A 26587-nucleotide genomic window follows, 5' to 3' on the forward strand; every position below is an offset into this window, starting at 1 on the left:
TCCTTGGAGCCTCGCGAGGCAGGGGGCGAGGCCTGAGCTACCCTCGCTGGGAAGCGGTGGGTGCTTCCTTCTCTCGTCAGTGTCTCCCTCGGACGGGGAGGCTGGCTGTGCCAGTGCTCCCTTCGACCGGACATGGCCGACGACTGCAGCTGGCGAGTAAGTGTGGCGCGGGTCCCGGGATGGCGCAGGCCCCGCTGGGCGGGATTAGGGGTGGCCGGCGGCGGGGTGGGCACGGGCTGCAGCCCCTGCTCAGGCCCCGCTTGTTGCCGCAGTCGCCGCGACCGTGCGAGACCTACCGCGCCGAGTGGAAGCTGTGCCGCAGCGCGAGGCACCGCCTGCACCACTACTACGTCCACGGCGAACGGCCCTCCTGCGAGCAGTGGCGCCGCGACCTGGCCAGCTGCCGCGACTGGGAGCAGCATCGGAACCCCGAGGCCCAGGTGCACCCGGGACTGGGGAGGCAGGGCGGACCCTCGGAGAGCTCCTTGCGTGTGATGTGTCCAGCCCTGCCCTCGTGCCAGGCTCCAAGGACTCTGGGGAGACCTACTGAGCCGTACCGTCCCTCTCCTTGAGCTTCCCGTCTTTTGACAAATGCCAACCTTCAGAGGCGCTAAGGACCGGTCCGCAAGCCAGGAAGAGTTGACGAGAGTCTTGCAGAGGGAGGCGGGTTCCTGGCAAACGTTCCGGTGTTCGCAGGCCCTTGGCGGAGGGGGTTCACAGGGTTTTAGGTGACTTGAGGAAGCTTCGTGCCTGGAACAGAGATCCGGCCGAGGGCAGAGGGCAAATTCCATGAGTCCAAACAGTATCGTGTAGCGGAGCTAGATAAGCCAGCAGAATCTGGTTCACTCTGGTTCACTCATTTAACTGGGCATGAGAAGCCGCCCGTGAAGCTGTGCCTGGTCACCTCAGAGAGGACCTGGGAGCCTGTCATATAAGGAGTTTAGAGGGACATGGAGTTAAAAGACAAGGGGGTGGGGGAATGAGAATGCTTTGAAGCCTCCTTAGATTGCCCTCTGCGTTTCAGTTTTCAAAACCAGAATGCACATTCTATTGGGAGGAGAAAGCTTGAGAGGAGAGGAGGCAGATGGAGAAGATGAGCTTGTAAGAGGCCAGAGGGCAGTACATGCCCGTGCTTATGGCCCATATGGTGGGAAGGTGCTGCCCTTATGTTTGGCTTTTCAAGTGTGGCTGGGAAGCAAAATTGACTCAACAGCAGGGGGCTAGGAGAGAGACCCCATGTGCAGCATGGGGCCTGTTAACCAATTCCTTCCTTGTCCTCATCCCACCCCATCTTGTGCCCATCAGATCACTGCTGCTCTCCAAGGGTCCCCACAGTCACTCAAAGCTCAGCTTCTCCAGTCTACACCCTAGCATCTAACTCACTCTGTGAACAGGAGCCAGGAAGCCTGGAGACCCAGGAAAAGACACAAAGATGGGTTTTACCCAGTAGCTTTGTAACAAGGAATGATCTAGATCTATGTGTACTCCCGATGAACACATGCCAAGTTTGCAACCAAGCTGCAAAGTGATGTGTTATTCCCCGACTCCTTTTGAGTCTGTGCTTAGGAGACCGGGAGGTAGAAATGACTTGTCTCTCCTTTGCAGAGATCCCTCTGTGAGAGTGAGCGGGCCCGAGCACAGGACGCGCAGAAGTATGCACTGGTGTGGGCCCTGAGGAGCAGCCCCCCTGCAGACTGGCACCTCCCTCTGCCTCAAGAACAGAAGGATGAGTGAGAATCGGCCCCATCCACTGCCTCTAGCCTGTCTGGCAACCTTAAAGACTGACCACTATGGTGGGTCCCTAAGAGCTCCATCTGACCTGGGCCACAGAACAGAGTGTCTCCAGTATCATCTGTACTCAGGGCACCCCACCTCACCACTCTTGAAAACACCGGTTACAGGGCTGCTGGGAAGCCAGGCACTGTGGCAGGTGTCTATGGGAAACCAGGGACAGCCTGAAACAGCCACCTGGAGATGGCAGACCTGGCATCTGAAAAGCCAAAGGGAATCTCTTGCATCACCTGTGGACACAGGAGGAACTGAATCCAACTATGAGATGGTGTTGCTGGCTATGTGATGGGTGATAGGACCTTATTGGTCCTTGAGATGCAGGCTCTGTGTCCTGGCCTTGACCCAAGTGTTGCCAGCCACAAACCTGGGAAGCATGGTGCTCACAGTTGGGTCACTCTCTCACTTTCACAGCTGAGTCCCTCTCTCCATGGGCTTGGCAAGGAAGCCAGGTGGGGCTGAGGATGGGGCTCTCACCTCTACCTCTGGGCCAGCTCTTCCCTCAGAGATGCTGTTGTAAGTAGTGTGCATAGCCGCAGAACAGACAGTCATGTTGAAACCCATTTCATGAGTTTGTGGCTTATAAAACCCAAGCCCAAAACACCTGGAATTTAGGTCTCTTTGCTCAAGATTTCCCCTTGTCATTTTTAGAATTGTGGTATGACTTCAGAGCTGTTTTCACACATTTGATTCCAACTAGAAGCTGGAAGTTAAATCCATGTGTGTTCTATTTTTTACACCAAGTGTGTGGTCCTAAGGAGCCCTGTTGGACTGCTAACGCAGGGCAAGGCCGGCAGTGTGAAACCACCAGCCACTCTGCATGAGAAAGATAGGTTTCTACTCCTGTAAAGGGTTAGTCTCAGAAACTCTGTTCTACCCTGGCCTTTAGGGTTGCTATCATTCGGAATTGAATCGATGGCAGTGAGTTTGGCTTGGTCTGGGTATGTTTAATAAACACTTGGGTAGTATTAAAATTTTGAAAGTTTATAACCATGTCAGTGTTTACAAAGTGTCTATGAACAAGATGAAGAAAATTTCGAACAGGCTACCATGTGCCAGGAAAAATATGAAACAAAACTGTGTAAGACATCTCTAAAGAAAATGTAAAATGGTGTTAAAAAAGATAAACCTAAATAAATGGGAAAATGTAAGTACACACAAGGAGCTTCAAAAAGATTGTGGGAAAAATAATAGCATTTTGTCCATGAAAACTTTGAAGCCACCTTGCATGTATATAAACCAACAAAAACTTGGTTCCCCAAGCCCTCTCAAAAACTGCCCTTTGAGTGAATTCCAACTCAGCAACCCTCTAGGACAGGGTGGAATTGCCCCTTGTGAGTTTCCAAGACCGTAACTATTTATGGGAGTAGAAAGCCCATCATTCTGCCTCCAAGCCTTCTCGTTGCTGGTCAGACATGAAGTGCACAGTAGGCCCAATGTGTGCTGTGGACCCAGAGTCCGACAGCTGTCTGCTATTCCTTGCTGGGCTGCATCCTGGCCAATCATGGTGGGTCAAACTTAACAATTCTTTTCCAGACGAAATAACTTTATCATTTCATAAGCGGAAAAGGACGTTTCTCATCTTGTGCGTGTTTTATTACTTCTCAAGAGTGGAAGGAGTGGAGGTGCTCCTACGATCTCAAGAGTAGTAGTGAGCAAAGGTGTAGGGATCTCATCTCATTCCACCATTGGCAGGGTAGGAAGGCTTGATTTTTGTCTGAGCCATAGCTTCCCAGACTTATTTGGCCTACTGCCTGTTGGGGTAAACTAGAGAAATTCATAAGCACTTGTGTACATGAAAGAGCTTCATATACAAAAGCAACTGGATATTGAGAAAACAGCACAGTCCAGGTCAAGTCCACAAGTCTGACAAAAGCCTCTATGTCTGACACCAATCCAGATAGTTCTCTTCAGACTCAGAACACGTACAATGACACCGAACGCAGGAAGAGCATGGGCCAGTGGGTGGGAAGTCGTGTGGGTCCAGTGACTGTAGAGGCATCTCAGTGCTGACAGGGGACTCCACATGGCTCCTTCAGCTCCAGGGCTCTAGTGTAGCTCCATGTGTCTTGTCAGCAAGCATGTCTCACAGGGAGTATGTGTCCCAAGTCCGGCAAGCTATGGATCTCCTTCACACCTCAAATGAGGCTGCAACCTGATTGATAGGCTATACTCTAGCCCTTGACTGTCTCAAATTGACATTATGTAACTGCCACACAGCCCCTAGCAATGAAACCCCTGTACCATAGCTGCTCACCCAGGATAAGGTACAGGTATCAGATTATGCAGCCCTACTATGTTCCAGTGATTGCCCACTTTGGAGCCCTTAGGATCTGTCTCCTCATGGCTGTGGCTAGTTCCCATATTCACTTCATGACAGGACAGGGTGGAACTGCTCCTATGAGTTCCTGAGACTAGCGCCAGGAGTAGAAAGCCTCATCTTGGTGAGGAGCATTTCTGACCAGTGAGGAGAGGCTGACATCTAGAAGCATTTACTCAAGAGGGGCATGGGGAAGGGACATCCGGACTTAGAAGTATGGACGGGAGGTCTGTAGGCGCAGCAGCTACCTGGGGTTTGTGGGTAGAACGGTGCAGGTGAAGTCTTAGTGCCCCACCCAGCACACCTGGGAAACTGCAAGGTGACGTCTACCTTGGGGGGTGGGCGGGCACAGACTTGAAGAAGCTAAGTTGCTTTCATAGTATTGAGAACATGAATAAAAATGATGGGGAGTCCGAGGGGAGAGTGAGCAGTGCCTTTCTAACAGTCTGCAGCACCAGACATGCCATGCCAGTTGCAACGTTGAAAGTGCCTCTTCACTGTTTCTCCTTTTAAGCGGGAAGAAAGCCAGGAGTACCCTTTCCCTACAGCCTCTATTAAAAGGAGTTTCGTGAACTGTATTGTGAGGCACTGATGTTAATTTGGTGGTACTGAAAAGGGAAATGAAGACCAGCAATGGAGAGCACTGCGGAGGCTCCCAATGGAGAACGGGGGAACATCTGGAGGTCTTGCAATGTGAACTTTATTTTGTTGTGTGAGCATGCAAGGCTCCACATGTGTTAAATATCCCTAGAGCAATGTTGAGGTCCCTGAGTTGGTTCCAACCAATGGCCTTATGTACAAAAGAACAACCATTGTCATGGTTGTTTCAGACCTATCTGTCTCCCGGTAGTACCATTTCTCATCCCATAGTTAGACCGCTCCCTTTTAGCTACTCACTTCCCCTACTTGAGGGCAGAGGCCGAGGGCTTGGTCAGCTTCCCAGGACCTGGCAACATGAGGCCTACCCCTTTTGCCCACAGCACAGGTGAATTCACTTGGCGTTGCACAAAAGAAAATGAGGCTTTCTGGAGTAAAGTCGAGTTTATTAACAGCCTGCTGCCTTCCTGGAAAAGCCAGCTTGAGCGCTGGTCCTCAAGGTCAGTAGGTTCTCCGCTCACCGCTTGAACTCCACCTGTGCATACACCTTGGTGATGTCGTTGTATCTGCCCTCAGGAGGCTCATAGGTAGGGACTGGGGGTGTGTGGTGTGGCCCTTCCCTCTCAAAGGGGAACAGGTTGGGGTCCCGCTTGATGGCCTGGGCGTGGAGCTCTGGGGAGGTGAGGCGCAGCTCCTGCAGCGCCTCCTGCTGGGCCTCCAGCAGGCACCGGGTGGTGGCCCGCTCCATTTCATGTTCTTGCTGCTTGTACTGGGACCACTTCTTGAAAAGCAGTGCCCGGTGCTCAGCTTCCTCTTCAGAGAGCTCTACCGGGGGCCGATGTCTGGGAGCACATACAAACACATGAGTGTCCACAGGTGAGTGTGGCCGACAAGGGAGTCCAAGTGATGCAGGAATCCCCATGACGGGAGACCAAGGAGAAGCATGGGATGGATTGAAGAACAAGAGATGGAGTGTGGCAGCAGTTGTGTCTGACCCTGGGGCAGAGGAGAAAGAGCAATTCTACCCCAGGCCTTGGGTGGGCAAAAGAGAAGCATGCTCCTGTGAAGATAGACATAAAAATCCCAGCAAGTCACTGGCAGGGGGCATTTGTAGAGGCCTAAATACAGGCATGTACATATGTAAATATATTTATATATGAGGATGGAGAAATAGATCCATGTGCACATATTTATAGGTTTGGTATTGAGGTAGCAGATGGACACTGGGCCTCCACTCAAGTACTCCCTCAATGCAAGAACACGTTCTACAGCATCTGGGGTCTTAAAGGCTTGAAGGTAAGCAAGTGGCCATCTAGCTCAGAAGCAACAAAGCCCACATGGAAGAAGCACACCAGCCTGTGTGATCATGAAGTGTTGAAGGGATCAGGTATCAGGCATTAAAGAACAAAAAATAGTATCACTGTGTGCTCACCTCCCCCATACGTACACTGAAGACAAATGTGTGCACAAGCAAGTATGGTGAAGAAGGCTGATGGTGCCCGGCTATCGAGAGATATAGTGTCTGGGGTTTTAAAGGCTTGAAGGTAAACAAGCGGCCATCTAGCCTAGAAGCAACAAAGCCCACATGGAAGAAGCACACCTGTCTGTGTGATCACGAGGTGTTCAAAGGGATCAGGTTATCAGCCATCAAAGAACAAAAAAAAATCATATCATTGTGAATGAGGGGAAGTGCAGATTGGTGACCCAAGGCTCATCCGGAGGCAACTTGATGTCCCTTTGCAGAGGGGTTGTGGTGGGGAGGCAGGCCAGTCAGGGTGCAGTGTAGCGTCGATGAAACACACAACTTTCCACTAGTTCTTGAATGCTTCCTCCCCCTACCCATTGTCATGGTTCCAATTCTACCTTACAGGTCTGGCTGGACCGGAGGATGTGCGCTAGTACAGATGGGAGCTGGAGGCACAGAGTCCGGGACAAATGATCCCTTTGGGACCAGTGGTGGGAGTGGCAATGGCGGGAGGGTGGGGTAGAGGAGAGCAGCTGATTGCAGGGACTTGCATGTGGCCTCCTCCCTGGGGGATGGTGAAGGGAGAAATCGGACAGTGTAGGATATGATAAAATAATAATTTGTATATTATCAAGGGCTCATGGGGGAGGGAGGGCAAGGGGTGAGGAGCTGATACCAAGGACCCAGGTGGAAAGCAAGCATTTTGAGAATGATGAGGGTACTTCACACAATGGATGGATGTATGGATTGTGATAAGAGTTGTACGAGCCCCCAATATAATGATTTTAAAAACAAAAATGCCAGCAAGTCACAAGCTTACCTAAATCCTACAGAGTTTCCCCACAAGGTGCTCCTTTGTAAATGGTGCACATTCCTTACAAGGCAGCAAGAACAAGACCCCAGAGCTGCCAACCCACAAAACACAACATAATCCCAACAGGTGCCAGCCAGGAGCCTTTGAATCAGAAGGCAAGAGGCTACACCACCCAAAGTGGGCAAGGGCAGACAAGCGAAGGCAGCAAGACAGATGGAGTCAGCCACTACCGGCAGCGCTTACCTCCCATCATCACCCAGTTCCCTGGGTCTCTTTCTTGGACATCTTCAGCCACTCAAGAGCATCACTGAACTCTTTTCTCCAATACCACAAGGCAATGGTCCAGGAGGATAGGACTCAGCCCAGGACCTAGCCAACCCAAGCATCTGGCCTCCTTCCCATGACTGGCTGGCTTTGAACTGTACTGACAAGGTGGGTTCCAAGAAGTTTTTGGGAAAATGGAATTGGGACAGGAGGATTCCCCCTCCCTTGGTCTTTTTGAAGCCCCCCACATGAAAGTATCTGAAGTGGATGATCCAGGTACTTTGTACCATGACCTCAACTCTACAGGAGACTCCTTACCTGGCTTTATCTAACAACTTCACAGGGGTGATGAAATCTTCTATGGGAATTAGCTCCTGGCTCGCTTTCTCCAGGCGTCGGATCTTCTTCTTTAAACGGTCCTTCACTGCTTGGTCTTTTTTAGGGTCAACCTTCTTCTTCTTCCGAAGAGGTTCAGCTCTAATACACAAAAGAAGTGTGAAACCCGCTCCTCCTCAGAGTTGACATATGGTAGACTGCTCCTGTACTCAGACTGCTGTGAACTGAGGGAAGCTTTCCTGGTGAGGTAACAGAGAAAGCAAACTACTGCTACAAAGTACTATGAGAATGCATGGATCAGCACCATGGAAGGTATGGAAACCTTCATACTGTAGGAGGGGCTTCAGAAAGTGCAGGCAAGGCTCTACTATCTTTTCATTCCATTTTCCCATCAACTTTTTGAATCCCCCCACCTCAAGGGTATCCATTATAGGGAATCTTGTGCTTGAGAGCCTAGGGAGTAAACTGAAACATGGGTGCAGGATAGGGGGAACAAACAAACCGATGAATTAGAAGCTCTTTGTTCACATTTTAAATGGATCGGTGATTTGTAAGAATGCTGTGGCTGGTGTGTAGTAGGTATGACCCTTATTTGCTCTTACAAATTCCATCCTAGAATACCACTGTCAGAAGTTCACTTCAGTCTTTCAAGGACACATTTCCCACAACTGCAATCGCAGTCTGTAGCACCACGCCTGAATTTCCGTGGGCCAATGCCCGGGAAGCATCCATAGATGCATTAATTTCAGAATCTCCCAGTCCTTGACCAGGGCATTGGGAGTGGGCAGGAAATATGGATGTTCCTAGAGAAACTTTATATGGTGCCCTTCAAAACACGCATTCTCTTCAAAGTAAATTCATCTTTATTTAAACTGTGTTGGTGACAGAGTGGTTACACTTTGGGCTGCTAGACACAAGACCAGCAGTTCAGAACCAACAGCTGCTCTGTGGGAGAAGGGTGAGGCTTTCTGCTCCAGTAAAGAGTTACAGTTTGATGAGCCTGTCGGGGCAGTACAGCACCAAGGAAACATACAACTTCACTCTAGTAAAACTTTCCTCTAGTTCTTTAATGCTTCCCCTTCTCCCCCCCCCCCCCCATCATGACCCAATTCTACCTTACAAATCTGACTAGACCAGAGCATGTGCATGGGTATAGATAAGAGCTAGAAACACAGGGAATCCAGGACAGATAAACCTCTCAGGACCAATAGTGAAAGTAGTGATACCAGGAGGGGAAGGGGAAGGTGGTGGGTGGGAGGGTGAACCGATTACAATGATCTACATAAGGGAGACATTGATCAGTATAAGACATGAAAAAAATTATAAATTATCAAGAGGGAGGGAGGGTCAAAAATGAGCTGATACCATGGAAGGGCTCAAGTAGAAAATGTTGATGTCAACGTACAAATGTGCTTGACACAATGTATGTATGTATGGATTGTGATAAGAGCTGTATGAGCACCCAATAAAATGATTTAAAAAAAAAGTTCCAATCTCAGAACCTTACAGGGGCAGTTCTCCCCTGTCCTATAGGGTTGCTACTAGTAGTGGCTCAATGGCAGTGAGATGTTGGGGTGTGTGTTTCTTCTGCTGCCTTTCAGTACAAAGAAAGCAATATTACATGTAAAGAATGTTAAAAAGTACCTAATTTTAATGATGAGAAAACACTGCAGGCTGTTAATTTTGCTAACCGAATAGACACCAGACTTGCTTTGGTCAATTCAGGGGCACATCTCTCTTCTAATGACACTCCCAGGAGATCAGGTTGATTTTACCTCATTGGAATGAGTTCCCAGAAGGAAAACATAGAAATTCGCTGGTGGGTCTCTCTAATCTGAGTCTGCCAGATCCCCAGGTGCCTGCAAGAAACAAACCTAGAATAAGATCGCTTATTGCTGTAAATCAACTGGTATTCCCGGCGATCCCACCTCTTAGAAGGATAAAAATGAGCTTGGATTCAATGGCTGATTTTTTTCCTCCATAAATATGTGATTCAAAGGGTAACCGGAGCTGGTGGAGCTACGATGTACCCCCCAAACCTGGGGTGCCTGGCAGTACCGAATGTGACTGCAAAAATTAATGTAGGAGATTTTTTTAGAATTCCTTATCACAGAGAAAGGGCCAAACTTGGCAGGTCTTGTCTCTTCCCTAAGGTCCTCATTTTTCGTCTATGGATGAGGTATTATCATCTAACTGGCTCATATATAATACCTCTCATATATTTATGTTCCGTGTGCCAAGGAGCTCGAGATTCCAGAGCCACCTGGGCCAGCGCGGCGCCCGGTCACGCGAGCCCCTGGTTCCCTACAATCCAAGTGGCATCCGCACTCACCAGCTCCTAGAGTGCAGAGCACGCGCCACGGGCCCAAGGACCCCGGAAGCCATGGTTCCTTCAGCCGCTGGCGGGCGGCTTCCGGGCGCGCGTCCTTCGGCGTTCCGACCCGCGGTGCAACTGCAGACGTCCGATCTACGAGGCGCTGGGAGCTCTCACGTTCCGGTCACGGAGAATCGGCCTGCCTCTGGCTCCGCCTCTGACGCAGCCCCGCCCAGGACGTCCCGCCAGCGCGCGGCCACGCCCCCAGCGCTTAGTCCCGAGCCGCGCGCCGGGTCTTCCCTTCCGCACCTACCGACGCCGCGGGCACAACTCGGCCCGCAGCGGTTCCCTGCCGGGGGTATTTGTCCCCGCGCGAGGGTCTGAGCCCCGCAGAGAAACCCTAGTGTCCTCCGGACGTCTTCGGGCTCCTCCAGACTCAAGTGCCCACGTCCATGAATACTGCCCCGCTCTGCCAATAAACGCGCTCGCCTTGGCTTCCTCCGCAAAGCCTCCGGCACGACTCAAGCTTTGGGGAAGGCTGGTTCCCCTGCACTCCTCCGCGCGCAGGGCCGCTGGCTCCCTCCCGGCACCGGCCGGAGGTCGGCTGAGCGCCAAGACGCCACCAGATCGTGCCGGAAGCTAGCTCATAAGTCCCGGCTGGTGACAGGGTTGCCGCGCCAGCTGGCCCCGGCGGCCGGGCCGCGCCTCCAGGCCCGCGCGCGCGCGCCCGGCTGACCCGCGAACCTTAACGGGCGTCGCCGCCGGTCGGGGAGAGGTTTCCCGCCGGGGCGATTTGGCAGGTGCGCGCCGTGACTTCCGGCGTTGCCCGGGAGCCGCCGGAGGAGGAGCGGCGCAGGGGATGCGGCTGTGGCGGCGGCGGCGGCGGCCGAGCGCGGGGGGCAGCTGTGGCGGCGGCGGGGGGCGCGGGCCGGCGAGGGCGCGGCGGCGCTGAGGGCGCGGGGCGGGCGGCGGCCGGAGGGCGGGCGACGACGGCGGCTCCATGGCCCGGGCACGCTGAGGGACGCGGCTCCTGCCTCAGCCTGGCGGCGGCGGCGGCGGCCGAACAATGAAGCTCCTGAAGCCGACCTGGGTCAACCACAATGGTGAGTGCGCGCGGGGATCGCGGGCGGCCGGGTCGGGCGTGAACCTGGTTCCCCAAGAGGGTCGGGGCCGCGCGCAGGCCAGGGCCGCCGCACGCCGCCGCGGAAGCCCGAGCCGTGGTGGCCCCGGGAGCGGACTTTGTCCGCGGAGCGGGGCAGCTGGCGAGGCCTGGCACGTGCTGCGGACGGGCGGCGGGTGGGCCAGCCTGGCCGGGGCAGGAGCGCCGACCTCCCTGCTGCCCATCGTGATCCCCTGGAGGGACCGCGACCCGGCCGTCTGCTCCCAACGGTCTCCAAAGGTCCCTTTGTGACCTCTGCGTGGCGGGGCGCAGATTGCCATCGGCCCGAACCTGGGGGACCCCTGCCCAAGCTTGGATAGCTTGACAGTGGTTCCAGCGGGGGGAGCGCGCACCTGATAGGGTATCCCAGGCTGGGGTCTGGGGGACGGTAGCTGGAGGAAGCGGGTGCAGTGCCGAGCCCGGCCGAAGGAGCCGAGTTCCGAGCCAATGGGGCACAGGTGTACTCTCTGAGAGCTTCCTCTGCGCTGGGGAAAGGGACTATCCGGTCCTCCAGTGCAGTAGAGGCTCCTTGGTGACCAATACGCTCAGTGGGCATTGTACTTCCTTGTTTGTAGAACTGCTACAGGAATTGGGGTTTCGCCACTGGAGAGCTGAGGCCAGAGAGCTCGCTCCCTTGCTGCCCCTACCAGCATCTCCCTAACACCCCACCCCAACCCCGCTTCGCCTGGGGACCTTAGCTCTAATTCAGCCCATCTCCGCCTGCTGGCAGGCCAAGGGTTCCCGAGCACAGGGTGGCTGTGGAGTTGCCAACCGGATCCTAGGATGCACTCCACTCCTGACTGGGCCGCCAGCTTTGTGCTTCCTTCTCCAGACTGCTCTCTCCTGTTTTAGGGCCCTTGTTTCCATCTTTCAGAGCCAAACGAAGCCATTTCCAATATGGAACTATCCTTGCAGAGTTACTCATTAGATATGCAGTGCCCCTGTGCCTAGGCATGCAAGACCTGGTGTGCCAGCTATATATGCTCCTCCAGGCACAAATTGCCTTCAAAAAAAGAACAAACAAAAAACCCCAAACGGTTGCCTTTGATTCGATGCTGACTCATAAATGACCGCTGAAGGACAAAGTAGAGCTGTCTCCTATGGTTTTCCCCACACTGTCAGTGTTTCTAGAAGCAAATGGCCTCGTTCTTCTTGGGATCATCTAGTGGGTTTGAACCACCCACCTTGGAGTTAGCAGCCCAGCCTAAAGCATTGCACCACCAGGGTTCCTCTGAACTCTCTCCCACGCCCCCTCCATATTCTCGCTGAAGTCTTCATCAGCATCCAGTGACGATGTAAGATAAACGTTGTTGAAAGCAGGTGAGAAGGCGAGGTTGCCTGGGTCCGTGGGGTGTCCAGCAGGTTCATTGAATGAAGGAAAGCTTTCTGTTCTCATTTCACTTAGGGAATTGATGTCTATGAGCATTTCCTGAGATGCCATGTGCAGGGCTTCAGAAGTTACAATGACAGCCTGCAGCACTTGTGGACCTGGGAAAGCGGGCACTGTATTGTGGCCCAGTCTGGTCCAAATGAAGGACAGAAGGATGTTTCTTTTTGAAAAATAGCACCTACCTCATGAGTCCCTCCCCTGTCTTTTCTGTCTTCTGCCACGTCCTTTCTCCTTCCTTGAAAAGTTCCCTTGGAGGACAACAGCCTTATGCTTGTGTCAATCAGCATGTGTGTGTCTGTTGATTATCTTGGTATAACGGAATGAAAATCGGTCTGTGTCCAGTTTATTGTTGTTAGGTGTCATGGAGTCGGTTCCAACCCATAGCAACCCTATGTACCGCAGAATGAAACACTACCCAATCCTGCACCAATCTTACAGTCATTCCTATGTTTGAGCCCATTACTGTAACCACTATGTCAGTCTATCTTGTTAGAGGGTGTTCACCCCATGAAATGCCCTAGCCTGGTCCAGGTCCAGGAGCCCCTGGTGAGAAGGCCTCTCCACACTGCTAAGATAGAACCTGGCAATACCACCTTCACCTGCTTCACAGTACTTGAGATCCTCAGTTGGGGAGAAAGATGCTCTCCAGCGTATAAGGTGCTGTCTGAATATATCTAGCAAATCTACAGGGGAGTTGTGAATCAAGCAGGAAGTAGAGGGACTGCTGATGGGCTTGTGCTACTTTTCCATTTATTTCCCTTCTTTTAAAGTCTCCTGAAACCCACCATCCATCTTGGCTCACTGAGGACTGTCCTGTTCTTAAGGTGGGCATGGCAGCCTGAATCTTGGCCCCAGTAGGTGCTGCAGTGGGGAGGGGCTGTCTGGTCAGAAGGCCAAGAGGAAGGGGGTGTCTAAGAAGCACGAAGACCACGGTGCTTTGGAGAGGGCATCTGGCCTTTCCCCGCCTAACCCAGGTGCGGCGCAAACAAACTTTTCTCTCATCTTGGGAGTCAGTGAGAGAAGGAGCAGAGAAGCCAACCTGTTCTTATCAGGTGGGCCAGGCCCATTCAGAGCAGCAGAGATAAAGCGGTTAGAACAGAGGATATTAAAGACGGGGGAGGGGGGGAGTATTCATTAGAGCACAGGCAAACGGGGAGTCTTCAGTTTCCTGACAAACTGTAGTGGGAAGATAGTTCCCTTAAGGCAGCGGTTCTCAACCTGTGGGTCAAACGACCTTGGGGGGGTCAAACGACCCTTTCACAGGGTCTCCCGATTCATAGCAGTTGCAAAATTACAGTTATGAAATAGCAACAAAAATAATTTGATGGTTGGGGGTCACCACGACATGAGGAACTGTATGAAAGGGTCGCGGCATAAGGAAGGTTGAGAACCCCTGCCCTAAAGTATGGCTTCTCAACCTTAGCCCCTTGCCATTTGGGACCTCAGAGTGTTTGTAGTGAGGGCTGTCCCTGACGGCGTAGGGTGTTGGTGCTAGTAGCACACATCTCCTACTCAGACAAGGCCAATGGAAATGTGTACAGACAGTGCCGAATGTTGACTGGTGGGGCAGACTCCCCTTTGAGAACCACTCTTCTAAGGCAGCTGGTAACTTGGTAAGCCGTGATGCTGTCTATCATAGTGAATGAGTCTTGAATGAGGAGTTAGACTGGGCTCAAGCCTGGGTCCAAGTACAGTGTTGCTGCCTCCAACCAACTCACTGCCATCAAGTCTGAACCAACTCAAAGCAGTCCTCTAGGACAGGGTAGAACTGCCCCTTGTGGGTTTCCAAGACTAGAACTCTTTGAACTGCGCACCTTGTGGTTTAGCAGCCCAACACGTAACCACTATAATTCCTACTAGTTGTCACTTCTTGGACTGTAACTCTTACTTCGTAAAGACTATTTCACCACATGCATACATAGTAAAATCCCTTAAGCCAGTTGCCGTTAACCTCATTCTGACTCATGGCAACACTATATAGACTTTCTAAAGTTCTGAATCTTTACAGGAGCAGACAGCCTCAACTTTCTCTCTTGAGGTAGTTGGTGGATTTGAACCACTGCCCTTGAAGTTAGCGATCCAAAGCTTCACAGCACCCCCAGTGCTCATAATAAAAGATGGTCTTAAGCTTAAAAGTTAGGCTGCTAACCACAAGGTCAGCAGTTTTTGAAACCACCAGCTGCTCCTCAAGAGAACGATGAGAGTTTTCTACTTCCATAAAGAGTGACCGTCTGAGAAACACACAGTAGCAGATCTACCCTGTCTAGTGACTCGAAACTAGTGAGCTCAAAGCTGACTTCGTAGCACTCAGCAGCAGTTACCTTGGGAACAGTTAGTTGACTGTGGACACATTTTTGACTGTGACAACTCGGGCAGGGAGACACTACTGTCACCTAGTGGCTAGAGGCCAGGGGTGCCACTAAATATCCAACATTGGACAGGACAGCCCCTCACAAAAGGGAATCTGCTAAGCACAACACATCCATAGTACTGATGTGGCTCCTTGAACTTCCTCAGACCTTGATCGCTTTTTGTCCAAGAAATTTTTACTCAACCCTAGGTATACAGGTATGTCAATTAAGTATACTGATCAAACATAGCTTTTATTGACGGCAGCGGTTTGGATAGTGTTGTGAAGCATGACACCTAACTCTGGTGATGTATTTTGGGCACCAAGTGCATATTATATGTGTGTTCAGGACCAAGGCTGTGGTAAAGTCTCATGGTGCAGCCGGGCAAGCGCAGCCAGGAACACCTCGAATTCACTACGTATTTGACTGTGTTACTTTTTGGTTGTTGCCTTTTACTGTTGCCAAGCTTATCTCCACCCCCACTCTACCCCATTCAGTTGTGCAGCCCTGTATTAGGTTGTGACCCACATTTTATGAATTTCTACTCTAGATAAGAAGGGTTTTACTCTTAGTTGTCTTTTCAGGTCTTCATCTCATCTTCCCAGGGAAGTAGTGAACTTCCTGAGTGTTAAAGGCTTAGCTCCCCACTTTGGGGTCAGTCCTGTTCATGAGCATCCTGACCTGGTTGCCTACTGAATATGTGGCAGGTGGTTTTCATCTCCGTGAAATTAAGTCAGGCCCACCTGTCTCACTTGGGCCCTAGGGAGTGCTCACTGGTACGGTTCTTCCCCAGGAGCTCTTCCTGATAGATATTTGGCTACAGTGGGCAGATTTGAGAAAATGGCCAGAATGCATCTGGAGAGGAATTCAGAAGAAAACTGGGATTCTGCTTAGGAGCCTTGGTGGTGTAATGGTTATGTGTTGGGCTGTCAGAAACCAGGTGAGCAATTTGAAACCACCAGACACTTTTATGGGAAAAAGATGAGACTCTACTCCAGTGAATAGTTACAGAAACTCAGGGGTAGTTCTACCCTGGCCTACAGGATCACTATGAGTCGGCATCAATTCGATGACCTGAGTACCCTTACCAGCAGCCTGAGGTTAACTCTGACTCATGTGCCTTAATTCTGTAAAACTGAGCTTGGTAGTGCTGCAAATGGTGAATTTTTAGAAGTAGATCACCAGGCTTTTCTTCTGTGACATCTTCAAGCCTCTGACCTTTCTAGTCAGCAGCTGATCGTGTTGACTCTCCACACAGCCCGGGGACTGGGAGTGAATCAGGCCGACCCTACATGTGGGAAGCGTTATGTAGGTGACCAAGATAAACAGACTGGCTGTTTTCTAGAATGGACAGACCAGAAGTAAGAGCTATATAGGGGGTGGGGGCTTCTCCCCAGCTCGGTCTGGTTGAGTCTTGATGGGTATATGGCTGTGATGGGAAGAGAAGGCTCTGCCACTTAAGGAGCCATCCAGAGAAAGGCCCCAAGTGTGCCAAATTACCAGGTGAAAGCTCAGGGCTGGAAGCCTAGGTGTTCATCTCTGGGGACTGGGGCATGGAGAACTTTAAGAAAGCTGGGCCTCCACATGAAAGAAGCACACCAGCCTGTGTGATCACGAGGTGCCAAAGGGATCAGTTATCAGGCATCAAAGAACAAAAAAATCATATCATTGTGTGCTCACCTTCCTGATATGATCACTGAAGACACATGGGTGCATAAGCAAAAGTGGTGAAGAAAGCTGATGGTGCCCGGCTATCAAAAGATATAGCGTCTAGGGTATTAAAGGCTTGAAGATAAACAAGCAGCCATCTAGCTCAGAAGCAACAAAGCCCACATGGAAGAAGCACACCAGCCTGTGTGATCACAGGGTGTCAGAGGGTTCGGGTATCAGGCATCGAAGAACAAAATCAAATTATTGTGAGTGAGGGGGAGTGCAGATTGGGGACCCAAGACCCATCTGTAGGCAACTGGACATCCCCTTACAGAAGGGTTGCAGGGAGGAGACGAGCCAAATGAAATATACAAGTTTCCTCTAGTTCCTAAATGCTTCCTGCCCACCTCCATGATGAGATCCCAATTTTACCTTACAAATCTGGCTAGACCAGAGAATGTGCACTGGCACAGAAAGAAACTGGAAACATGGAATCCAGGACAGATGATCCCTTCAGGACCAGTGGTGAGTGGTGATACCAGGAGGGTGGAGGGAGGGTGGGGTGGAAAGGGGAAACCAATGACAAGGATTTGCATATAATCTCCTCCCTGGGAGATGGACAACAGAAAAGTGGGTAAAGGGAGATGTCGGACAATGTAAGATATGACAAAATAATAATTATAAATTAGCAAGAGTTCATGAGGGAGGAGGTAGGGAGAGGGAGGAGAAAAATGAGGTGCTGATACCAAGGGCTCTAGTAGAAATCAAGTGTTTTGAGAATGATGGCAACAAATATACAAATGTGCTTGACACAATGGATGGATGTATGGATTGCGATAAAAGTTGTATGAGCCCCCAATAAAGTGATTGAAAAAACAAAGAAGGAAAGCTGGGGCTCATGCACACATAGGAAGACCCTAGTGGAGTTCAGAGACCCTTCCTGGGGACTTGGTGGGAGTTGATGAGGATGAGGGAGGCTGGGAAGCGAGAGAGAGTGCGTGCACACTGAAGATGGCACAGGGGCGGATCACTGAGGCCTGCCATTTCAGGTGGTTGATGTCCAGATCACTCACTACACTCTTCTCATTTGCTGGAGAAGAGGTTACATGAGGACTGGGAAATGGGACTCTTACTTTAACATTCGTTTTTAATCTTAAAAGTGGTTGTGGAGATAGTTCCCTTTCATGGACAGAATCACAGGCCATCTGAGAGGTCTCTGACCTTGGCCTCACAGGCCAGGTAGGAGATGTGCTGCCATCCCACTGCTAGTGTGTCTTGCTGGGGCCAGAGAGAGATGTCTACCTCTATAGCTCCATCTTTTCCTGAAGTCTGGGCCTCCTTACTTGGGCAGCATTTGCCTGTAGATTACAGAGCTGTCTAGCACCTGAACCATAGGTATTGGATGACTCCAAGGACCAAAAAAATTGATGCTAGTATGTATGATCATCCTACCGAGGCCAGCAGTACTGATATCTATACTAACAGTACCTGGGGAAGGGGGTGGGGCTGGTATTGTAGGTTGGCCGCCCTCTTATTCTTTCTAGAGACAACCCCAGGGTTTTGTGTGTGAGAGCTTTCCCCAGTTATCTGCCTGCTCCCACAGGCCACATTGCAAGTGACAAGTGTTAATATTTCCATGCTGGTATGTGACAAGGGAGTGCTAGGGATTGTGGAGTGGCCACTTCAGTATCATTTTAGCCAGTGAGCTGGGGAAAGGATATTGGCTTCTGGGAATCAGAAACAGAGGAGCTCCCAAGGCTGCGCTCTTCTACTAGACCTCACCAGGCAGCATGTGGTAGCCAGAATGTGATGAGGAGGACAGAGAGGCACACTGGGAGAAGGATGGGGCTCCTAAAGGTCCCCTGTGACTCATGAAACAAAGAACACCTGCCATCAAGTCGATGGTACTCAGAGTGAGCCTGTAGGATAGGGTAGAACCACCCATGTGGCTTTTCGAGATGGTAACTCTTTACAGGAATAGAAGGCCTCATCTTTCTCCCTCAGAGCAGCAACTGGCTTTCAAACTGCTGACTTTGTGGTTAGCAGCCCGCTGTGTAACAACTGTTCCACCAGGACTCAGAGCAGAAAGAAAACATCCCTAGCAGTGTCATTTGCTGAAAGAAACCGAGGCTGGGCGAGATGAAATGAGAATCCTAAAGAGTACACTAGAGTAGAGGGAGTGAGTTAGGGATCACACCAATTGAAGCCGAGCGTAGGCCTACTGTAATGTGCCTGCCAGGTGGCGGTCTCCCTTCTGGCCTGTAGGACAAGGACGCCCTTTCGTGTGCAAGAAACCACTTCCAGAGCCCACGTGGCACCTCATTACCTCCTAACCTGTGCTCCTGTCGGGATAGTGGTGTCCCTCTGCAGGTACTCACAGTACCTAGGGACTGCCGGTCTGACAGGCTCTTGTGCAGGCAGGGGGCTTCTCTTGCGTGTGTGTCCACATTCTCTTGTCAAAAGCATAAGCAATCAAATAGTTGACATACAATTCATTGGCATTGGTTTTGTTCATCCTGTGTGTAGCCATCACATTTCCAATTTATCCCAGCACCATCAACAGAAACTCCGTTTCCTCTGAGCTCGCTCACTCACTGCCACCAAGTCGATGTTGACTCATAGCCGCCCTATAGGTCAGGGTACACCTATGCTCCTGTGGGTTTCCGGGACTGGAACTCTTTACAGGAGTAGAAAGTCTGGTCTTTCTCCTGCTAAGATCCTCTCTTTCCCCCTCCCAGGGGCTGTCACTATAGTGTACTGTGTTTGTATTTTGCAGTTTATTACTTGTCATCATCTTTAAAATAACCTCTTTTTATAAAAATAATGTGTGTTTCACCATACTCTATACCCCCCCAAAGTAATATTTAAGTTAAGAAGAAATAGACAATGCAAGTAAACTGGTAAAACTCTTTTGATGTGGTTTTGCAGGCCGTTTAGGAGTTCCTGAGTGGTAAAATGGTGCAATGCTACATCCAACTTGGGTTCATGCATTTTGGACATGGTATCAGAAGAGTCCAGTCCCTGGAGGAAGACATCCTGCTTTTAGTAAAGTAGAGTCAGCCAAAAAGAGGAAGATCCTCAACAAGATGGATTGACATAGTGCCTGCATCAATGGGCTCAAACGTAGTAACAATTGTGAGGATGGTGCAGGACCAGGCAGTGTTTTGTGCTGTTATACACAATCACTATGAGTTGGAACCATCTTGAAAACACCTAGCAACGACTAACAACTGAAAGGGTCATGGTTCGCATCCACCCAGCGGCACCTTGGAAGAAAAGCTTGGTGATCGGCTTGCAACGGATCGCCCGAAACCCAAAGCAAACCCCTGCTGTTGAGTCCGTTCCTACTCTCATCCCAGTGGCTTCTAAGACTATACATCTTTACAGAGACACATTGCCACATCTTTCTCCTGCAGGTTCGCTGGTGGGTTTAAACTGCTGGCCTGCTGAACCAGTCACCACCACACAGCCATGCTTCTTTCAGAAGCTCACAGCTATCAAAACCTTTGTGGAGCACAATCTGACTGTATCATTTGGGGGCGCCATGGGTCTGAACTGGCTCAACAGTTCAAGGTCTGAACTGGCTTTGTTTCTTATTTCTCAGAACAGTCAAAAGAAAAACGGAAGGACACAAACAAACCCCTATGTCTTTATATGGTCTTTTACAAATAACTTTTACTTAGTACACAAGGTATATTAGTTGTATTATAAAAATGTCTGAGTTTTTAAGGATTTTAGCCAAGTCACTCTGTCTCGCCTAAGAAATCTTGCATTACACATGTAGCTGGAAAGCTAAAATCACTTATTCTTTGCTTTTGTTGCATTAAATCGCGACCAGCCTTTCCCTCTGTGAATTGGAATGAGTGTGACAGCGTCAGGACCTGCCTAGCCTGAGAGCCAGACCGACCCTTTGAGGCAGAGGTCCCATGTGCTTCCACTCCCCAGCCTTCCCCCCCAATTCTGACACCCTCCACTGCGCCTCTCCACTTCTCTTCTGGGTTTGAGAGTGTGTTATTGTCGCCACCCCAACCATACATGCATGCAATGGATACATGGTTTACGATGGAAGTAACTACGGCACAACTCAGAGCTGAAAGCATGTCAGCCAGGTCTAGAAGGTTCCACCAAAGTGGAGAGCACAGCCCTCCCTCCAATGCAGAACAGTTCTCGCAGGACCTACCAGCTCCCTCAGGACAGACTCCACTGATCCTGTGCACGGCCCATCCTTGGCCTGTCTCTGTCTCTGTGTTACAGCTTACCCCCACCCCCCGCACTCTAATCTCTGAGCAAGCTCCTTGTCCCTTTCTCTCTCTCTCTCCTCTTTTCTTCCTGCTGCTGCTCTTCCTGCTTTTTTCTCTCTCAAAGACCTCTGTGGGATTGGTTGCTTATATACACAAACGCCTCATCAATTTCAAGGCATGATCTTCCCACGAACTGCCCAATCCCCTCTTGGGAAACTGGAGCTGCTTCATTTGCTTCTCCAATTAAAACATAGTCCATTGACCAAACCTTGCTAGGTGCATATCAGAACAGGCCACAGCCCTGGACCAGACCAAAAGTAGCAAACCACAAGTCACCACTTACCCAGGAAATGTCACTCATCCTGGGCAAAATTATCAAACCCTCGCAGAGCAAAACTAACTAGGGCAAAGGAGAGGAGAAATCTCGAGTGATTTCCCCAAGGAACCACGGACCAAAGCCACATAAGGGAACATATGTCCCCACCGTCCAAGCTCTAATTTTCTTAGTATTTCTAGAAGTACATTTTTCAAGCAACGTTTATGGAGTGTCAGTGCAATAAAGGATTCTGCAAATCCAGGTATATTAAAACTTTCAGGGAGATGGGTATGAAGAAAACAACGGTTGTTGAAACCTTCTCAATGGTTTGTTAGCCTTCCCAAAAGGCTGCAGAAGGAATTAGGGCCTACAAATGGCATACCACTTCTACTTTTGTTTGAGGTGAGAAAGAAAAACCCGCGAACAGTGGCATGGTTGCTGCAGCTTCCTTCCTGTGCTGGTGAGCGTCTGCCTTCCACCCCTCTGACCACAATGAGACGTCCTTGTCACAGTGCTGGCAGAAGGCAGGGAGGTGCTTTTGCGGTTGAAGCTAGTAGAGAGCAGTGGCAGGTGGCTCTGCCTGGGATGCACTTCCTGCCTGCAGCTGGTTGGTAAAGTCATGAATCTCCAGCACAGATGGCCTTCGGGAAAGGAGCTATGTGGCAGAGTAAGATCAGCATCGGGCTGCTAATGGCAAGATTAGAGGTCAAACCCACCAGCCACTATGTGGGAGGAAGGTGAGGCTCCTCGCTGCCATGAAGCCTGTATAGGTCACTACAAGTGAGAATTGACTTGATGATGGGGGACTTAGAATTTGTTTGGTGCTTAGAATTAGCTGTATATAAATCACATCAGTGGGCTTAAGAATAATCCATTTTATTCTGAGGTGGTGTTGGGGCAGTGATGGTGTGGTGGTAGAACTTTAGCCTCCCATGCAGGAAACCCAGGTTCTATTCCTGGCTGCTTCATGTGGCCGTGATGTTGAGCAGGACTTAGCAGAGGTTCTGAGGTAAGGCAGATTAGGAAGACAGGCCTGGTAGCCTGCTTCTGAAAGATCAGCCCCTGAAAGCCCTCTGGAGCACAGCATTCCCATCCTGAGGTGCTTGGGGTTGCCATGAGCAGAGGCCAACTCAGCTGGAGTCAGCCACCACTGCTGGCGTTTGATATTCACCTGCCTTACCTTTTGTTTCAGCTCTCTAGTACTGCAATAGCAGGAACATCATAAGGGAATGACTGTAATAAACAGACATTATCCTTACAGTTTAGGAAGCTAGCAGTTCAAATTCATAGTCCTGGCTTTTTCTTCCAGGTTCTGGGAAAGGGTACCGTCTCTACCCCTGACTTCCTCTGCTTCTTCCCCTTGCATGTTTAACCTCCAAAGAAATTTATTTAAGGCACACCTTGCACTAGGGACACTATCCACAGGTACAGCTGGAACTTACCTCAAATACTGTGGAGAACACAGTTCAATCCTTAGCGCCTTTATATATTATTGTACATACCAAGGGGGCTCCAAAAAGTTCAGGAAAAATGGGATTAAAACATTTTTTCCACAAGCTTCTTTCCCTCCCCCCCCACCCCCTGGGTTGTGGGACCATTTTATTGGGAGCTAATACAGATACCATATCATTCCATAGTTCAGTCACATCAAGCAACTTTGTACAATTGCTACCACAATCGGGTTCAAAACATTCTCTTCCTTCTTGAACTTGATATCAGCTCTCCCTGTACACCCTCTCTCCCACCCTACCTCCCAGGAACTCTTATTCTACTTATTGTCGCTATAGGTTCATGAATCTTGGGTTTCATATACTGAAAACCAGAAAAACATATAACACAAATTCAAGAGGGCTACCCCCAATGGCAAAAAACACCAGAGTTGTAAAACACCAATATCAAAAACAAAAAACCCAGACAATGTTGAAAACCAGATAAGGCTAAACGTGTGTTGGGTTGGGACAAATGAGTGGTGGGGAGGGGAATCAATGTCCAGGCTTTTAACTATTCGTGTCAGGATTATCATTTTGATCTGTAGTCATCTCTCCAGTGTACTCTGAGGGAAATCACTGTAGGCTTATTGCTGTGTAAATCTCATAAATGTACCTTGGGCTTCCCCTGTCATCCATAGACTGTCAACCAAAATCTCACCATTAAGGCTCTGATACTATTTTCTCCTTTAGCTTTGGATTATATGATTTGCAAACCTTCAGTAACTGATGTTGTTGTGCTTCTTCCATGTGGACTTAGTTGACATCTCACTTAGATTGCTGCTTGTCTGGAAACAAACCTTTAAGACCCCAGATGTTCTTTTATCTGAGAGCTAGGCACCAGCTAATTTCCTCACCCCACTTTGCTATAGCACCCACATCTGTGTTCCCTTCCTGAGGGTGAGCATACAGCCAGGGCCACGATGTAAGAACTACTTGTTCTTAAATTGAAGCTCGGATTTAGTGTGAACCCCAAGCCCATTCCTGGATCTGTGTCTTTTGATATGCGTCTGGCACCCTTTGGAGACCTCCTGGTTAATTTAGGTAGAGTCTTAGCCATCATCTCCACGAAGCATAAAGATTTTCTGTTAATATTGTCATTGACTAGCCCCTGGTACTAATTTTTTGGAAAAAATCATTGTATTGGGGGCTCTTACAGCTCTTCTAATAATCCATACATCAATTGTATTTTATTTGTGCATATGTTGCCACCATCATTTTCAAAGCATTTTCTTTCTACTTGAGCCCTTGGTAGCAGCTCCTTTTTGTCCTTCCGTCACTTTCCCTCCAACCCTTGTGAAGCCCTGGTAAATTATAAATTATTATTTGGTAAATTATAAATTATTATTTGCATATCTTACACCATCAACTGTCTCCCTTTACCCATGTTTCATTTGTTCGCCGCCTCCTGGGGAGGTGAACTAATTTTAAAGCACAATTGAGAGAGGACTATTGGTCTAACTCCATATTATAATAGCTAAATTATTCACATTATGTTGGATGCTATTTACACAAACAGTGCGAGATGGTTGTCAGAGGAAACTCAGTATAATATTCACTGACAGTGTCAGTCACGGGTATCTCAATAGAGCGTGTGGGGCTGCATTGATGTAGTAAAGCAGTGATTGCCCACCTGCTGACAGCACAATGCTCTTGGGATAGCTGTCTTTCTGCTTCCTCAAACACTATGACCTTGACTGCTTGTGTTTTGCTCTTTCAGTATTGCATGAAGGAGTTACACTAGTCCAAGTTAAAAGTGGACCCCAGATGGTTCCATCAGACAAGCTGTGAGGTTTTAAACTTGTGACGAGGGACAGAGGGAATTGTTCTACTCATTGCCAGGAAATCCTCACTTCAGCTTCCGTGAGCCCCACACACTTCGACCCATGAACCTTCAGCTGGTCGTCTGTGACCAGTCCATTCTCTACAGGGAACTGGCCTGTGTTCTTACTCTGGTCACCCTGGAGCTGAATCCCTTCTCCATATCCTGCATGCGCAATTTACCGTTGTAGGCAAATTTCTTCTTAAATGCCTTCCCTAGTTTCTTTTTGTCATAATCATTAGCAATCCCTGGGGCAGTGGTAAGGGTCTTCCTGCCACGCTATTGAATTCTTATCTGGATCTAATCCTCTGTCCCCACAGGCAGCAGGTCATCACCCTTACTGGTATCAGCAAAAGGGTGGGAAGAGTGGAGGTTCTGGATAGCGGACACACGATCTGATTCCTTTCCCTAGGTGGAAACAGCCTGCGGAAGGTGGCGGCTGGAGAAGGCGGGCAGCTGGGATGGAGTGTCCCGGGAAGCGAGGGGCTTGACGGGGAGGCTGCTGAGTCTTGGCGGTGGCTCAGTGACTGGGTTGAACTTTAATTTTTAAGTCCTTGGGTTGCAGGTGTGTTTGAGGTGTAGAGTCCAGTTCACCTAGTAGAGTTACTCCATTAGAGCTCTCTGGTGTGGACTGGAGTGTGTTGTGTGCCCCGAAGATCCAGGATTCAATGCCCCAGTGTTCTGTGGCACTTGGCAAGGGTCCCCAGACCCACAAGCTTTTTGAAGATCCCTAGTATTACTAGAGAGTACCAAGAAAACCCCAAAACAAAAACAGAATTGCCCCCCACACACACACACACCTCCAAAGCTACCATATATATTCGAGTATAAGCCGAGATTTTCACCATGTTTTTGATGCAGTTTTTGTCGTAAAATTCAGTGCCTTGGCTGGTATTCAGGTCAGCTTATACTCGAGTATATGTGGTACATATTAAAAAATTTTTTTCCCAAAACAACTTTATCTTCAAAGTTACTCTCCACTACACTCAATACATTTGTCAAATCTGCGATTCCATTCTTTAAACATCTGTTTGGATGGCTGACAACACCTCCCTTTTTTTTTTTCTTTACCGCTTCTACATTGTCAAATCACTGTTCTTTCATGTCCCTCTTCATGGAAACAAAAAGAATTCACACAGAGCGGAGTCAGGTGCATGGGACAAACGAGTCATGCTGGCTTTTGCCAAAAACTGGCACACTGAGATGGCTGCACAAGCAGGTGCATTGTCTTGGTGGCAAAGCCAGCCCCCCGTGTGCCACAAACCAGGCTGTGCTGTTTTTTCAGAACTTCTAACTATAGAACTTGACTTAACAGTCTGACCTGGTGGAACGAACTCCAAATGCAGCACCGCATTACAAGTTGACATTTTTGTCCGTTTGGGAAGTTGATGGATGTCCAAAATGAGGTTTGTCATCAATCGACATTTCAATTGAAATGAAACAAAAAAATCACTCATACACTTAGTTTTTCTTTTATAGCTGTCCTTGTAAGCTGTGTTCAACATAACAGTTTTGTGGCATTTTTCCTGAATAGGAAACAAAATTTCATAGCTGCATGCTGTTCTCTTAAATTGGGCATCACCAAAAAAGCAAGGTTTCAGCGAAACTTTTACCAAAAAATTCACTGTGACCAGAGAGAACCTTCCCAGGTGACACCACTGGGTGCACTCAGAGCAAATTACTGGATGCTCACCTAATTGGGGGAGGGGCATGACTTTTTCTGGTTTTGTTTTTTTTTGGGGGGGGGGTTACCTCCTCCTACTGTGTAGTTTTTGTTTCAAAACAAAAACAGCCCTCTGTCTATGTGAAGCACCCTGGGTGGTGCTGTCAGGTAAGCATTGGGACTCCTAACTGCAAGCTTGGCAATTCAACTCACTAGCTGCTCTGCAGGAGAAAGATGAGCTGTTAGCTCTCGTAAAGATTCACAGCCTCAGAAACCCAATAGTGAGAGGATCACTGTGAATCACCGCCAGCATCGGGAGAGTAGGGTGTGTTTATATGTGTATTATTGAAGTTTAAGTAGATACATGGGCAAGAAAGAATGCCAAGTGAGCCCTTGTATACTTCGCCTAGTGGTGCAGATGGTTAAATTGCTACACTGTTGATCTAAAGGTGTATGGTTCAAACCCACCACACAACTCCATGGGAGAGAGACTTAGTGATCCACTTCCATGTAGATGATCACCAAGAAAAACATTGTGGGCTGGCTCCTCTGAATCCCTCAGAAGTAGCTGCATGGTGCCTCCTGCAGCGAGAACATACCATAAACCTAT

At 49.5% G+C, this 26587-nt stretch overlaps 3 protein-coding genes across 4 annotated transcripts in view; 2 read left to right on the plus strand and 1 right to left on the minus strand.

Moving 5' to 3' along the window:
• Positions 1-2778, plus strand: C16H22orf39 (chromosome 16 C22orf39 homolog). Its single transcript, XM_075534568.1, has 3 exons — positions 1-156; positions 273-440; positions 1606-2778. Exons 1-3 carry the CDS (start codon positions 133-135, stop codon positions 1732-1734), a joined length of 321 nt encoding a protein of 106 aa, XP_075390683.1. The 5' UTR covers positions 1-132; the 3' UTR covers positions 1735-2778.
• Positions 2779-5130: 2352 nt separating this feature from the next.
• MRPL40 (mitochondrial ribosomal protein L40) lies at positions 5131-10518 on the minus strand. Its single transcript, XM_075534567.1, has 4 exons — positions 9917-10518; positions 9360-9443; positions 7567-7725; positions 5131-5547 (listed from the first exon to the last, which is right to left on the minus strand). Exons 1-4 carry the CDS (start codon positions 9967-9969, stop codon positions 5223-5225), a joined length of 621 nt encoding a protein of 206 aa, XP_075390682.1. The 5' UTR covers positions 9970-10518; the 3' UTR covers positions 5131-5222.
• A 327-nt stretch (positions 10519-10845) lies between these two features.
• Positions 10846-26587, plus strand: part of HIRA (histone cell cycle regulator) — a 69342-nt gene continuing 53600 nt past the window's right edge. For both annotated transcript variants that reach the window (XM_075534565.1, XM_075534566.1), the window contains exon 1: positions 10846-11001. In XM_075534565.1, the coding sequence (XP_075390680.1) occupies positions 10965-11001 (37 nt within the window). In that variant the 5' untranslated portion in view covers positions 10846-10964. The remainder of the gene's footprint in view (positions 11002-26587) is intronic.

Source organism: Tenrec ecaudatus, chromosome 16, assembly GCF_050624435.1.
Source record: "Tenrec ecaudatus isolate mTenEca1 chromosome 16, mTenEca1.hap1, whole genome shotgun sequence".
In the NCBI taxonomy this organism is placed as follows: Eukaryota; Metazoa; Chordata; class Mammalia; order Afrosoricida; family Tenrecidae; genus Tenrec; species Tenrec ecaudatus.